General features: G+C 39.4%; 3 protein-coding genes and 1 pseudogene across 3 annotated transcripts; 2 read left to right on the top strand and 2 right to left on the bottom strand.

Moving 5' to 3' along the window:
- The first annotated feature begins 4,019 nt into the window (after positions 1–4,019).
- Positions 4,020–5,339, top strand: LOC121781385 (receptor kinase-like protein Xa21). Its single transcript, XM_042179133.1, has one exon. The coding sequence runs from the start codon at positions 4,020–4,022 to the stop codon at positions 5,337–5,339; it is 1,320 nt and encodes a 439-aa protein (XP_042035067.1).
- A 130-nt stretch (positions 5,340–5,469) lies between these two features.
- LOC121781384 lies at positions 5,470–6,706 on the top strand (annotated as a pseudogene).
- Positions 6,707–6,891: 185 nt separating this feature from the next.
- On the bottom strand, positions 6,892–9,858 carry LOC121780662 (uncharacterized membrane protein At4g09580-like). The gene is made up of 4 exons (XM_042178280.1): positions 9,095–9,858; positions 7,903–8,173; positions 7,405–7,575; positions 6,892–7,305 (listed from the first exon to the last, which is right to left on the bottom strand). Exons 1-4 carry the CDS (start codon positions 9,442–9,444, stop codon positions 7,177–7,179), a joined length of 921 nt encoding a protein of 306 aa, XP_042034214.1. The 5' UTR covers positions 9,445–9,858; the 3' UTR covers positions 6,892–7,176.
- A 1,469-nt stretch (positions 9,859–11,327) lies between these two features.
- On the bottom strand, positions 11,328–14,133 carry LOC121781261 (NAC domain-containing protein 30-like). Its single transcript, XM_042179004.1, has 4 exons — positions 13,997–14,133; positions 12,915–13,087; positions 12,506–12,777; positions 11,328–12,007 (listed from the first exon to the last, which is right to left on the bottom strand). The coding sequence occupies exons 2-4, from the start codon at positions 13,072–13,074 to the stop codon at positions 11,543–11,545; spliced, it is 897 nt and encodes a 298-aa protein (XP_042034938.1). The 5' UTR covers positions 13,075–13,087; positions 13,997–14,133; the 3' UTR covers positions 11,328–11,542.
- Positions 14,134–14,883: the final 750 nt, after the last annotated feature.

The raw sequence follows: 14,883 nt of genomic DNA, 5'->3' as shown, positions 1-14,883 counted from the left end.
TCTCCTTGAGTACAAAGCAGCTATATTAGTTCGGCAGATGTACCGAGCAGATAGTAAAATACTACAGGAATAAAGGCGAGTACGAAAAGCTATACGAAGACAAGTGTAGAGAATTTTTCATTCACAAGGAAAATTTTTTTACACTAGGAGGGCTTCAAGGCCATTTTACAAGGAAGAAACTAGACTAAGAGAAGGGAGACGAAATCATACTTCGCCAGCTTCGTCTCCGGCTCCTTGGTCTGGTTCAGCTTCTTTCTCCTGAACTACCTCAGCCCCGGCCTCGTCTCCTGCCGGCCTCGCCTCCGCCTCCTGATCGGCTTCCTTCTCCGGATGCCCGGCCCGCTCGACTTCGGCCTCCAGCTCCAGCGGCTCGGCCTCACCCTCTCCATTGTAAGTCGAAGCGGGTGAAACGGGTCCCACGGAGGCAAAGATAGCCTCCAGGTTCTCGTCCCGATCAGCTCGACAACTCCGGACTCGGTCTGCAGAAAGCAGGACCGAGGATGAAGCGAGCTCCTCCAGGAGCGGCAGATTCTGAAGCCGAGCTGCTATCTCTCGGCTGTACATAGGCAGTACGACGTCGGCCCCCTGCTCGCCCTTATCGGCAATTAGCCTTACCAGGCTACCGACAAAGGCCGAGAACTGGCTGCTCAAAAAGAGTTTCTCCGTGTAAACACGGAGAGCCTCCCCTTGGGCAACCACGGCAGCAGCATCGCTCCGCTTCGTCTGCTCTCGCTGGATGACGAGCTGGTTTTTGGCAAACTGAGCTTCATCCTGGGCCGAAATCCTAGCAGCTCTGGCCTTCTCAAAGTTAGCCTCAGCCTGTTCGGCCCGATGACAAGCAGCCGCCAACTTCCTCTGCATCTCGGCATAGTCATTGGACGCTTTGGAGAGCTCGACGGCGACGAGCTTGGAGAGCATATCGTTCCTCTGAAAATGAATAAAGAAAAAAGTCAACAAAGGGGCCACAAAAAATACAGGAAAAAAGCAAGGCCAGAAAATCAAGAAGAGAATTCACCTCGGCGAAGTCCGTGGGCCATAAAAACGGCTCACAGATATGTTCCGAAGGAGGCGCCAAGACCACATCTTTCTCTGGCACTCTCGGGGGCTTCTGGGCCTTCCCCCTCCCCTTTGCCGAAGTCGACTCCGGCTTCTTCGGATCCGAAGAGGTTTTTTGCCTTTTCGGAGTCCTCTCGGCATCAGAAGCCGAGCTGGTGGTTTTCGGCCTCTCCGGCTCCTTGGACTCCGAAGATTTTCGGGTAGCCTTACTCAGCATGTACACTGCCAAAAAGCAAGAAAGCAAAGTCAGGTTTTCTTCGTTAAAGCAGTAGAGCATAAAGATAAAGAGAAATCCTCACCCTCGGCCTCTTCGTCCGAAGACGAGATGTCGAACACGACGTCGCCCTTGACGAGCTCAGACTCCGGGTATTGTTTCCTAACTATGGGAATCTTGTTGAGCTCGCCATCGAGCTCGTCCAACGGTTCAGGCCGAGGGTGACGGATAACGGACTCCGGCCCTCTCCAGGGAAAACTAGGAGCCGCGGTCCTATCATAGTAGAAGAAGCGATTTTGCCACTTCGGCCACTTCGTTTTACAAAAGGCTCTAAAGGGCTGTAAAGGGATCAAGTAAAACCAAGACCCCTTCCTCTTAAATTGAAAGAATTTAAGGATCGCCTTCAAAGACAAATCCCTTCCTAACCTACGGAGTTCGGCAGCGAAGGCCGACAAGTGCCTCCAAGAGTTCGGAGTCACTTGGCCTAAAGGAAGCTGAAAAAAATCTAGTAAATCTATAAAGGCAGAAGGGAGGGGGAAACGAAGCCCGCATTCTAAGCAGGCCTCGTACACGGTGGCGTACCCCTCCGGCGGGGAGTCAGCCCTATGATCACCGTCAGGTACCACCGCCTTCCCCCCAGGAAAAAAGTATTTTTCGGGTAGGGATATCACAGTATCCTTACTCAAAATACTAGGGAAATACTCTACGGTCTTCTCCCCGGACTCTTTCCGGCCAGAAGACCCCTTATCCCCTTTCCTACCGCTACCCGACTCCGAAGAAGAAGAAGACATTTTTCTTACTTTTTGAAGATGAAGAAAGTCTGAAGAAGCTCTTGAAAGCGGAAGAAAATTTCTCGAAAAAGAGAGAGTATAGAAGACGCAACAGCAAAAGTGTTCAAATGAGGAAAAAGGAGCATACTTATCAGATTCGGGAAAGATTTCGAGATCGTTGCGCCGTTTCGAATCCCACCTTTTCAGGATTCAACGGCCGGATTTTACTGTCGCATTTAATGCAGGCACGCGCAAGGCACGTCCCCTGACGTCAGCCTCCCCCTTACCATTATCCAGAATGCCGAAGTGACTCACCTCGCCGAAGTGATTCACTTCGCTTTTCGGGGGGGGTAGTGATGGGGTACGAACTAAACCCTAATGGCAAGCCCAATAACAGTGACGGCCCATCAGCCCAGAGCCCAAGAAAGAGTACCTGTTCGGCACCAAAGAGTTCGGCACGACCAAAGAGTTCGGACTCAGCCTACAGCTCGGTAAAAGCCGACCAGTCAAGCTCTCCTCTCAGATCGGCAAGAGCTGATCGGTAAAGTCCAGCAGTTCGGTCTCAGCATTCGACCGAACTAGGAGTTAGTGGACTCATGAAAGGCCTCCACGACCTCCGCTATACCCACGATCTATTTAGTGGTACGAAGCAGTTATTGAGCAGTTATTGCTCACCCACGATCTTGTTAGTGGGGCTGCAAACCACGACCTTAGTTCAATGTATAAATAGAACTTAGATCAGATAGAAAAGGGTTAAGCTCTCTAGAGATAAAATCATATAGCAAGGCTGTGTTGTAAGCTGTAATCCCAGATCAAGCAATACAATCTTGCCCTCCCTTCTTCCCGTGGACGTAGATTTACTTCAGTAAATCGAACCACGTAAATTCACCGTGTCGTAATTTATTTTTACGAGCATTTATCATCATCAGAAATTCGCGGAATCATCATTTCTATATTCTTCAAGATTTGTTTACGATACATGTGTTTTCATTGTGGTAAATGAGATAAGTAGCACATATGAAATATATACGTCTACGAAATAATATGTGCATTTAACATTTCACTCTATCAACGATTTAAAGTAACATTTAACATACTACCTCACTTTCTTTTGAATACATAATTTAAGAAAAAGATGTTTAGGAAGTTAAGTGGAAAAAAGAATAAATTAGGATGTGAGATAAAAATAAAGATGAAATAGATAATAAAGTAAGAAAGAATAATGGTATTATATTTAAACAAAAAAATGACATACCTTAGTTCGGACGTAATAAAAAGAATACAAATCAGTTATGGTGGGGTTGAAATAGTAGTATAATTTTTCTATAACATTCCAAATTTTTAGAAAATTTAAAAAAAATAAATATGAATAATAAGGTTGAAATTTTAAATTTTAAAACTAAAATTAAAAGAAATTAAGAAATATTTACTTTACTTCATATAAGTATATTTAATTTAGATAAGTTTATTTTGATATATAAAAAATATTACTAATATTTAACATTAATTAATATTTTAAGATGAGAATATATTTTTAATGGACTTCGAAGAATTAATACAATTAAGAAAAAAAATTCAAAGCCCAATTTACTAGTACTATAACATAATTTAAGATATTTAATCAAGTAGACTGTTGTTAAAAATCGAGTCCTTTTAAGTATGAACACAAGTTTAGCTGTGGAAAATTGGATAGATTATCTTTCTATATATTTAAGGAAGCTAGCAAAACTATTCTACTACTTGACGAAACCAGAAAACCATGTCATCTCTACTCTCTTTCTTATTCTCTTCATCCTCTTGACTACCATTTATTCTTCACATTCAATCTCTTTCTTATTCTCTTCACCCTCTTGACTACCATTTATTCTTCACATTCAAACAACCATACTGATCTCGAAGCTCTTCTGGTGTTGAAGAATTCCATACACGACGATCCACTGCATGCTTTGAGCTCATGGAACGAAACAGTGCATTTCTGCATGTGGAACGGCGTCTCCTGCAGCAAAAGGCATCCAGGCAGAGTAGTCTCTCTGTTTCTGCAGTCTCAAGGCCTTGTGGGATTGCTCTCGCCTAACATAGGTAACCTCTCTTTTCTCAGAGTCATTGACTTGCAAAACAACACCTTCAGCTGCCTAATCCCTCAGGAGATTGGTCGTCTTAGAAGGCTTCAAGTGATCGAGTTTAGTAATAATTCTTTTGGAGGCGGGATCCCAACAAACTTATCACAATGCACCAGCCTTTATTACCTGAATTTGATTGACAATAAGCTCACCGGAGGCATAGTCCCCGAGATAGCTTCTCTTGTCAGACTCCAACATTTAGGCTTGTCGGTAAACATGCTTTCCGGGACTATTCCGCCATTCCTAGGAAACCTCACTGATCTGTTACGACGTTCGTTAGGAACATGCCAGTTTCAAGGAGAGATTCCAGAGTCGCTCACTCGGCTTAGTAGATTATGGTTTCTAGTTATGAGTGACGATGGTCTAACTGGTTCTATTCCATTAGGCCTCTTCAATCCTCCAAGTGTCGAGCACTTCGGATTTGATTTCAATCGACTCAATGGAAACATACCTGTCGACATATGCTCTACACTTCCTAAGTTGAGGCGCCTTTATTTGAATTATAATAATTTCAGTGGAGCGCTTCCAGCTTCGCTTTCTAACTCTTCCCTAATTGAAAGCATAGAAGTGGGTGCTGTGCTAACAGACCTTGTTGGTCTCACTAGTTTATTAGCTGATACCAATAATCTAAAAGGCCTGATTCCTTCCTCCATTGGAAAACTCCATAACTTGCAATATATCACTATCCATGAAAATAGACTGACAAATGAGAAGCCATTTTCATTGGGCAACTTGACTTTGTTGAACGCTCTTTCCTTAGCATTAAATAATCTTTCTGGGAGTATACCTCAAAGTCTTGCAAACTGTACCAACTTGTCAGAATTAAATCTTTCATACAATAACTTCAGTGGCTTAATACCTCCTGAAATCATCAAGCTTTCCTCCATCTCCATTGGACTTGACCTATCTCACAACGTTTTGACGGGTACTATTCCATCAGAAGTTGGGGCTTTGAGAAATCTTGGATACATGGACTTGTCCCACAATAGATTATCCGGAACCATTCCTCCTTCTTTGGGGAGTTGTGTGATGCTCAGCTTGCTTCACCTAGAGAGAAATTCTTTTCAAGGTGAGATACCTGATAGTTTGAGGGCTTTGAGAGGTTTAGAATATTTGGATCTTTCACAGAATAACCTTTCAGGAGTGATTCCAAGATTTCTGGTTGAGATTTCTGGTTGAGATTCGCTTGTTGTATCTCAACATTTCTTTCAATAACCTGCAAGGTGAAGTCCCAACTCTTGGAGTTTTCCAAAATGAGAGTGCAATCTCACTTAAAGGAAACCAAGATTTGTGCGGAGGTATTGCAACTATGAACCTATCTTCTTGTCTATCCTCACAAAAATCCAACAAGAAAAGTTTTGGGAAAATCTTGATCCCAACTATTGTCGGAGCCATATGCCTAGCGATTGCAGTGTGCTTATGTGTGATCATTATCTACAAGCGACGAACATTGCAAAATGTTGGAACCTCAATATTCCAACTGCTGGAGTTTTTGAGGCTATCTTACGGAGATCTCTTGTATGCCACAAATGGATTCTCGGAGACGAATCTAGTGGGTGCAGGTAGATTTGGACATGTGTATAAAGGAACTATCAATGATGATGATGAGCAGACAGATGTAGCAGTGAAGGTTTCTTAATCTCAATGTAAGAGGAGCTTGTAAGAGTTTGGCATCAGAATCCAATGCATTGAGAGGCATACGACACAGAAACTTGCTCAAGATTGTGAGTGTACGTGACAGCACTGATTTTCAAGGGAATGATTTTAAGGCTTTGGTGTATGAATTTGTGGGCAACGGAAGCCTCGAGAATTGGCTGCATTATGAGAATGAAGGCAAGGGAGCTCTCAGTGCTATTCAGAGACTGAATATTGCTATTGATATTGCATCTGCAGTTGAGTACTTGCATTGCGCTACTGACTCCGTAGTTATTCATGGAGATTTGAAGCCGAGTAACATTCTCTTGGATCAAGACATGGTGGCCAAAGTTGGTGATTTTGGATTAGCCAAAATTGTTTCACAGAGCTTGGCATCCACAGAAGGAAGCAGTTCATCAGCAGTAATGGGTACCATAGGCTACTTTGCTCCAGGTTTACTTCAAACTTTAGACTCTTTAACTATCAAGTTTTTCTTTATATGTATACAGCTAATTTGCCTATGTATTTGGCTTAGAGTATGGCATGAACTACATTGCATCAACGCAAGGAGAGATGTACACAGTTACGGAGTGCTTTTGCTTGAGATGTTCACAAACAAAAGACCAACAAGTGATGCATTTAATGGGTGCCTAAATCACCAAGACTTGGTTAGCACTGCCTTGAAGGACCGTGTAATGGAAGTAGTGGATCCATTTCTGCATCAAGAACTTAATGTGGATGAAAAGTATTGGGATTGCATTGTTTCAATTCTGAGGATTGGAGTGAGATGCTCAATGCAGCTTCCAAGAGATCGCATGTCGATGGCAGAGGTTGTTAATGACTTGAAGAAGATTAGAAATGTGTTTCCAATTTATAGAAATGGCAGAAATGTTGCTTCGTACCAACATTGAAATAGATGTTCGTTTCTATCTATGGCAATATTTTCAGGTGTAACTGTTGGGCAGTTTTTCCTTGTTTGTTGTTATGTTGTGTCGAATTTTTATATTCTGATATTATGTCTCATTTATGTATTCTTCAAGATTTGGTTATGATACAAATGTGTATTCATTGAGGTAAATGAGATAAGTAGTATAAATGAACACAATAATCTATGAGAATAGCATAACCCCTGAATAATGATGTATGGATCAAACACAAGAATAACTATTTCTATAAGCTGACATTAGAAATTTGAGTTGAATAAATATATATACATACAGCAACATCATGTGTTGCTTCATGTCTCAATATAAAATCTCACAATTTCTGCTGTGTTATCTTCAAACAATAAATGAATAGCCTTCAATACTCACCCGGATGAAGGAATCCTTTTGTTCCCAGGACTCCTCTGAGACGGGTGGAAATACACGACCCGATCCATTCATACACTTGCTTTGCTCTTCCGGAGGGTTGGGAATAATAAAACAGACCCAATGAGGAAAAGCACAGCCAAGGTCTTGTAATCGTATAGATCTTTCACCGACTTTAGATCTCCAAGTGCAAGCCCAGCCTAAACAATGAAAACGAGGCATGCTTATCCAATCAATTCCAATAGCCATAATAAACTTCGAAAGAGATATGTATGACTGAGGAAAGTGAAAAGACTTACACTGACAGTAATATAGGAGGCTGGTATGAGACCGATGACTGTTGCGAGAAAGAAGATATAAAATGGGATATCTACAATTGGTGAAGCCAAATTGATGAAAAGATTGGGCAATGTTGGGGTAACTCGCAGGAAGAGCATGTAGTTGAGCAACTTGTCTCTATGCCTCCCTATCTGCTATCAATAAAAGACAAATATCAGCATGTCAAAGTCAAAAAGTTCTGGATAACGGGACTAGCTAACATATCCAGAATCATTGATGCATCTAACATACTTAAAAAGTAAGCAAAATCCAAGGTGTCCACATTTAACCTATACATAAGCCATTTTTATCTCACACACACACATAGTAGACTAACTAGTTTTCTCTCCCGTTCATCCATTTTAACACGATAGCCAAACAGGCACAGCACAGCACCACACCACATTGATCAAATGAATCGTGGGGATATTACATAGGATACTTGCGACTTGAGATCAAAAGGGGAGAGAGAAGCGCACCTCTGTCTGAAAGTATCGCAGCTTTTCAGGCCACAACCAGACAACAATGGGTTTGCCAATTAGTTTAGACAGAAAATAGCAAGACGATGCACCAGCAGTGGCATTAAAGACAACCAAAAAGAGGCCTCGGCCAACTCCAAAAAGAGCTCCAGCTAGCAAGGACATGAAAATTGTCCCTGGTATCATAAATGTCTGCATGAATATGTATGTCGAACAGTAACCAAGAATGAACTTTGCTGGGTAGTGTCGGGCATAACTACCAAGATGATCTCTGGAACACGATATAAATGTCACAATGCTACCATTACAAAAATCCAAACAGAATTGAGTAGAACTAATGGTATCTACACAATATAGCTTATGCAAGTTGAGTTTCTTACATTTCTCATAAATGTTAGTCTGTTTTTGGCAGGAGATGAACTTGAAATATCATTCTTTAACTTAGCATGTTCTGGTGTGAAACTCCGAAAAATGATTTAAAACAAAGCTAATCAAAGTGAATTGCCATGATCATAATCTCGGACTCTCAGTGACATATATTTTGTGCTCTTACATTCTAACTCTTTATCAACAATAAACAAAATATCAAGTAAGCAACATGCAATTCTTCAAAACAAAAATAGGAACCACATTCCAATGCAAATTGAGCTAAAGCTATCAATCATCGATCTAATTTCTATGCTAAAATAAATCAATAAACCCTATATACTAGACATTTTAATCTTAATTTCTCCTTTACTATTCTTTTCACCTTATTCCAAATTATGTTGTAGAACTCCGAAAAATGGTTACAAACAGCACAATCAAGGTGCATTGCCATGATCACTCTTGGATTCTCGGCCACTGCTCCTACATTCTGCTAACTCTATCTCATCAATAAACCAAATTCCAATTCGGCAAAACACAATTCTCAAAAATACAAATTGGCAACGCATTTAAAAGCAAATTGAGTAGAGTCTCGGATTTTTGATCACATATAGTCTGTTTCTTTCACTTTTAGCCAACTGTCTAACTCTATCTCATGAATAGACACATACAACACTGCATAATACAACCCTCAGAATCCAAATCGAAACACATTTAAAAGCAAATTGGGCTAAAGCTATACCTACCATCGATCAATATCCAGCCTAAAAATATCAATCGAGCAACCAATTTAAATTTAAAAACTAAAATAAGAAAAGCTCTTAACTTGAGCAAGCGAAGATCTGCAAGAGTGCGAGGCAGCTTGAGGATATTGTAATCCGCTGCGGGCATCGTAAGGTAAATAAACAACAGAGCCGACGAAAATGACAGAAATACCCCCAACGCCGCCACGAATTCCCACCTCGAGGGCGGCGATTTTTCCGCCCTGTATTTCTTGTCCGTCGGCGAATCCGCATTCCTCTCCCTGTCCTCATCCAACGCCCTCCCCCCGCCGCCGCTCTCCGCGTACACGCCCCGCGGCGCCGCCATGGAAATCGATGGCGCAGACGACGTTGAAAACGACTCGAACAAAGCGTTGGGAGCCGACGAACTGCGCAGGATTTCAGTAGCCTTCATTATGATCAAAACACGAATTCGAAAAATTGCTTTGGGAATCGATCATTCCTGCTGATCCTGCGATTAGCAGATCGAAACCGCCCCCGCTCAGAAACGCGCTCAGAAATTGAGGGAGATTCGTTAATGCAATTGGAATCGGGGGAATTTCATCAAATTGAGCTGGAATAGAGGGGCAGATAACGGAATTGCGTGAATGTGTTTATATATCATCAAAATTGAAGCAACAAAAATGAGGGGTAGATATTGTTCATACAAAAAACAAACCCTAGGATCAAAGTTGAGAGAGAGAAGGTGTGGAAGAGGAGTAAACGATTGTTCAATAATTGTTTGAATTTGAAAAAACAAACGCAAATTTAGGGAGTTGGAGTTGCTGGATCATATCTCCAGCTATTTGAGCTAATCTAATCTAACACATGTAGCATATGCCTTTTGGATTCTATTATTCTTATTTATAAACGCATTTATAAACAAAAATTTAATATTGATATTGTATTTTATTTTGCTTGATTATAGTAATTCCTCCGTCTCATAATATATGGCACACTTAGGAAGTGACACAGGATTTTAAGAGATGTTATTTTGTGTGTTAGGTTGAAGAGAGAAAATAGTATATTTATATTAATGTGAGAGAAAACTTTTTTTAAAAAATAAAATGTGACATTTTTTGTGACATCTATTATGAGATATGGGGATTACCATATTACTCTTAACCTAAAATTATGTAGTGTATGTAAACCATGATAATCCGTTCAAATCATGTCCACGTTTTGTATCTTGAATCATGCAAAATATTATGACCTAAATCCGTGAAAGTAGTTTAATTTATCACTAATTATTGAAAAATTAATATTTTCTATTTCAGAATTAATAATTTTATTTTACTATATTTGATATTACTAGACAATTTAAAATTTAGTGAAGGACTGTAAAATTTATACGGAAAACAATTAATTTGACCCGCATGGTTTTTACCCTTGGGCTAGATGGCCCAGCCCGAGTTGGCCCGACCCAGCCCAATTCTTTTTCTACTTACTCGACTCTGTAAATGAAAGAAAAACTCTAGAATTTTTTTTAGGTAAGATTGTGAAGTTCATAATTTCTTTTGAATGCATATAAATATATAATCACTAAATTGGTAGCCAAAGAGAACTATAGCCGTGTTAGGAATGTGAAGGTCAAAAATAAAATATTTTTTAAATTACAATCAAGCCAAATTAAATTATAGTATTCAATATGAACAAGGCAATAGCTAATTAAAGTTAATAAAATAATTTCAAGAGCGACCAATTGCCTTAAAAACGGTACAAAATTTAATTTATGATGAGTTGTGCAAGTGTGTGTAATTATGCATGAAATACAAATATTGGATAATATGAGCTTAATTTGGATTAAAAACGATACAAATTTAATTTATAAAAATATTTCATAATACTATAGCAAGTAGGTTAGTATGATACAGATCATCCCTATCTTTAAGATATTTTCATTTAACATTTTTTTAAGGATATACTAGTGATTTTTAAAGATATATTATCTCTTTATAAATAAAACCATTTATTTTTTAATGATAAAATTTTAAGATATGGGGCATAATATTATCTTTTTTTAAGGATGTACTTAATTTTTTCTTTGTTTTATGCTTGTTGATGTCTCTATGTTATATGATATTGAAAATGACCAGATGATCTTCAAGTGATCCAACAACAAAAAGAAAACAGTATTAGTATTTAAAAACGATTCTTGATAAAATAATATTCAGATATGGACATACTTATCATAGTTAATTTCCAATATTAATACATAGTTCAAAAAATGTATGAAAAGAAGACCCAAAAAAACCATGAAAAAAAAGATGCACTATATCTTCACTATGAGGCAATCAATAACAACACATATAATATTCATATTATAATAAAATTCACAATTGCTTACAAACAAAAAAAGCAGTCAAGAATCATCAAAATCAACAATAATCAGCCTACGTCGCAAGATCAAAGGCAGAGCTACCTTTGATCAAATTTACCAACGAAAGTCTTGTTATTTTTTACAACTTCCTCCCTTTCCCTCTAAATAAAAACCTAAATAAAATTGCAACCATCTATAAGTCAGGAAAGCATTCAAGTACATGGCTCAAATGGCTTTGATCATCCAGCTCATCACCATGTGGGACCAACGGCGCCATGTTCGCGTAGTCAAACGACGTCGTTCCCATCATTTGATGCTTATAATCGAAGCTGCTAAAATGGCTTCCAAAGCCGCTCTTGATGTCTTCGTGAGCCTCCTCGTTGGCGAAGCTCGTGGACATGGAGGGGCTGTCGAGCTTCGGTATCTCCACAATCTGGCCGAGAGATTTGGCCATGAAAGTGGGCTGGTGGTGGAGGTTTAGGTTCTGGTCGAAATTAGGCATGTTGGGATATGATGGAGGTCTGTAGCAATAGTTGTTGTTGTTGTTGATGCTGCTGGCGTTGCTCATGTTTGACCTCATGTAGCTCCAAGCGTCGTAGCCTTGCTTGTGGCTCGGGTTTGGCTTCTTGAACGCGCGACAGACGACCCACCCTTCTTCCTGCAAAACGAGATACGAGATTTAACATGAAAACGTTGTAAGAATTGAATTCTCTATTTTAGGGTTTAGATGTTCAAAATGTAGAGAAAAAGATAATAAAAGAGATTTTTTTTATTAGCGTTGCATAGAAGCGAGGTGTAACATGAAAATGTAACAAAAAGTAGAGAATGTGGAAAATACTAATAAAGAGAAATTGAGTTAATTTTGTCATTAGTTTTTGAACCTTAGAAAGTGCTCTAAGAAAGAAAGAATGGGAGACTTGAAATCATTACACCCCAAAAGAAAGTGGTTCTTCACATGAAATTCAAGTAACATAGCATGCCACTATATTCAAAAGGACCATTTTCAAACTAATAAAGTTACAAAAACTACCAAATTGTGAAATTGATCCTATTATATAGGATTAAGTACATGTTTATGAACCCAAATTTAGATAATTTTAAAAAATGATTTGATATTTTTTGTTTAATTTTTTTAAAATCACAAAGTTTCAATTACCTGAGGCGGTCCGTGCTCGGAGGTTTGAAGGCGATACTCGTGCATGATCCAATCCGTTTTCCGGCCATTTGGCGCGCGCCCTTTGTAGAACACAAGCGTCTTCCTCATGCCAATGATCTTGTCCTTGGACAGCACCGCCTTATCCCTTCCGGTCGCCTTCCAGAATCCAGCTGTCGTCGCCCTATTGGTCCGTGTCCCGGTCGGATACTTCCTATCCTTATGGCTGAAGAAGTACCACTCATTTTGCTCCTCATATCCAAATTTGCACCTATCTATTAATCACACACAATAGCATCATGTAATGAGGCAATGACAAATTGACAATATATGTATATATAATTTGGAAATCTATTTTTTTTTCTTAGGTGCGCTACAGTGGACTCGAACTTGAAATTAAATTGTTACTTACCATGAATGTCCCATGGCTCAATATTATAGAGATCGACCTCGATGATAACATCAAGGTCGATTTTGAGGTCGTCGATCTTCCTCTTGAGGTAGTAGCCAAGGAGTTCTTCCTCGGTGGGGTGGAATCGGAAGCCGGGAGGGACGCAAGACTCCATGTCCATCTTCTTCTTCGATCTAAAGAGATAGAGAGAGAGAGAGATGTATTTAGATGAATCTTTGAAAGGTTTTCATTGATTTAGAGATCATGAAAAGCACTAGAATGGTGTGGGGGCGATATATTTGTCAATGTGTGCAAAGGCACTTTAGTGAAATTCACACAACTCTTTGATCCAAGAAATGAAATGATTCATTGCATATCCATTCGTGAGCCAAATGGAATGATGGTCCCAGCAATGTTTGATAACATGTGTTGACACAGTGGTTTATGAGGGAAATTTAGGGGTGGGGGTGGGGGTGGGTGGTGGGGTGGGGTTCCCCACCCCCACCTATCTAGTAACATAGGCCAATCACTTACTTGCATGTATAGTGATTAAGAGAAAGTATATTGAACACAAAAGTATAGATGGTATTGGCCGAAAACATTGACTTTTAGAGAGAGAGAGGAGAGAGAGAGAGACATGAGCATGTTGTTTTCTTTGAGTACATTCCACTCCATGCTTCCTGGTGTAGAAGGTGTTTTCAGTACCCATCCCCCCCTCCCCCTATACTCTTTGTTAAATAATTTATGACAATATACATATAATTAGTAAGCTAACATATTTGTTTTTATAATATATATTTCCTCCGTGTATTTAGTGAGTTAAGTGGAAAGAGAATAAATAGATAAATGAAAAGATGATAAAGTAGATTAGAGAACAAAGAAAAATATTTAGTGTGTTGATTTTTGCCCTGAAATGGAATGATTAAGATACAGTAAAACTATCAGAAAATGTGGCTCAACTATTGTAAAACAGAAGTAGGAGTATTTTCTCTATTTCTTCAAACACGTATATTGTGTTTTTGCCTTTTTTTTCTCTCGAAACGAGGAAGCAATTTGCTCGTTCCGAGCAAAGCTACGAGCACAAGAAAGAGAATTGTACTAACCGGGAGGCTCGGGTCTTGAGATCGTTCCGTTCTTGAGAGAGAGGGAGGGAAACTAAGAGGAGAATGGTGTGTCGATATATATTGGTGTATATATAGAGAGAGAAGGTGATGAGTATGCAATGCTAATGAATGATAACAAGTTATCAAATGTTGGTTAATTTGGTGGGGAGAGTGATATGTATGCATATTTATATGATCAGAAATTGAAGAGGAGAAGCAAAACCGCACTAACACTTTTATATTTAACTTTAATTTACACATTCCCTCAAAAAACAAAATAGTTATAGATAGAGAGAAGTTATAGTATTGTGTAAAAATAGTTATTGATTGCGCGTGGGGTGGCTGATATTGGCTCAAAGGTTTTGTTTGGACGGCGTGACAACAAGCATTCACGCCGCCGCCACCACCACCACCCCATGGTTTATTTTCTTCATTAACAGATGCTGTCAATATCCTATCACAATCCCTACACAATTACATTAAGCTATAAATTATTATGGCATAATTGTCACTTCAATTTTGAATAGCTTTCTGAATTTGAATGAGAATATTTTAAGTTTCATATTTTTAGTGTTTTTCAATAATGACAAACAACTACGGCGAAACCAAATGCCAACATGGACAAACTGTTCGACAAACGACAATGTGAGTGACGCGTGCATCTGCCACCAGAATTTGTATGTTGGAACTTCGAATATGATTTTAACATGTCGACAACTCAGTCATATAAGTTATCCACGCCGGCCTGACGTCCGCCACTGCGGATGCTCTAATTAACCGAATCTACACATATTTGAACTAGCACCCGAATTTCAGACCTACACACATTAAACTGATACTCGGATTTGTGATATGTGCATTTGATTATAAACGTCAATTTTCTTAAG

Source organism: Salvia splendens, chromosome 20 (genome assembly GCF_004379255.2).
Source record: "Salvia splendens isolate huo1 chromosome 20, SspV2, whole genome shotgun sequence".
NCBI lineage: Eukaryota > Viridiplantae > Streptophyta > Magnoliopsida > Lamiales > Lamiaceae > Salvia > Salvia splendens.
Note: the sequence above shows the minus strand (reverse complement) of the source record. Positions and strands in the feature narration are given on the sequence as shown.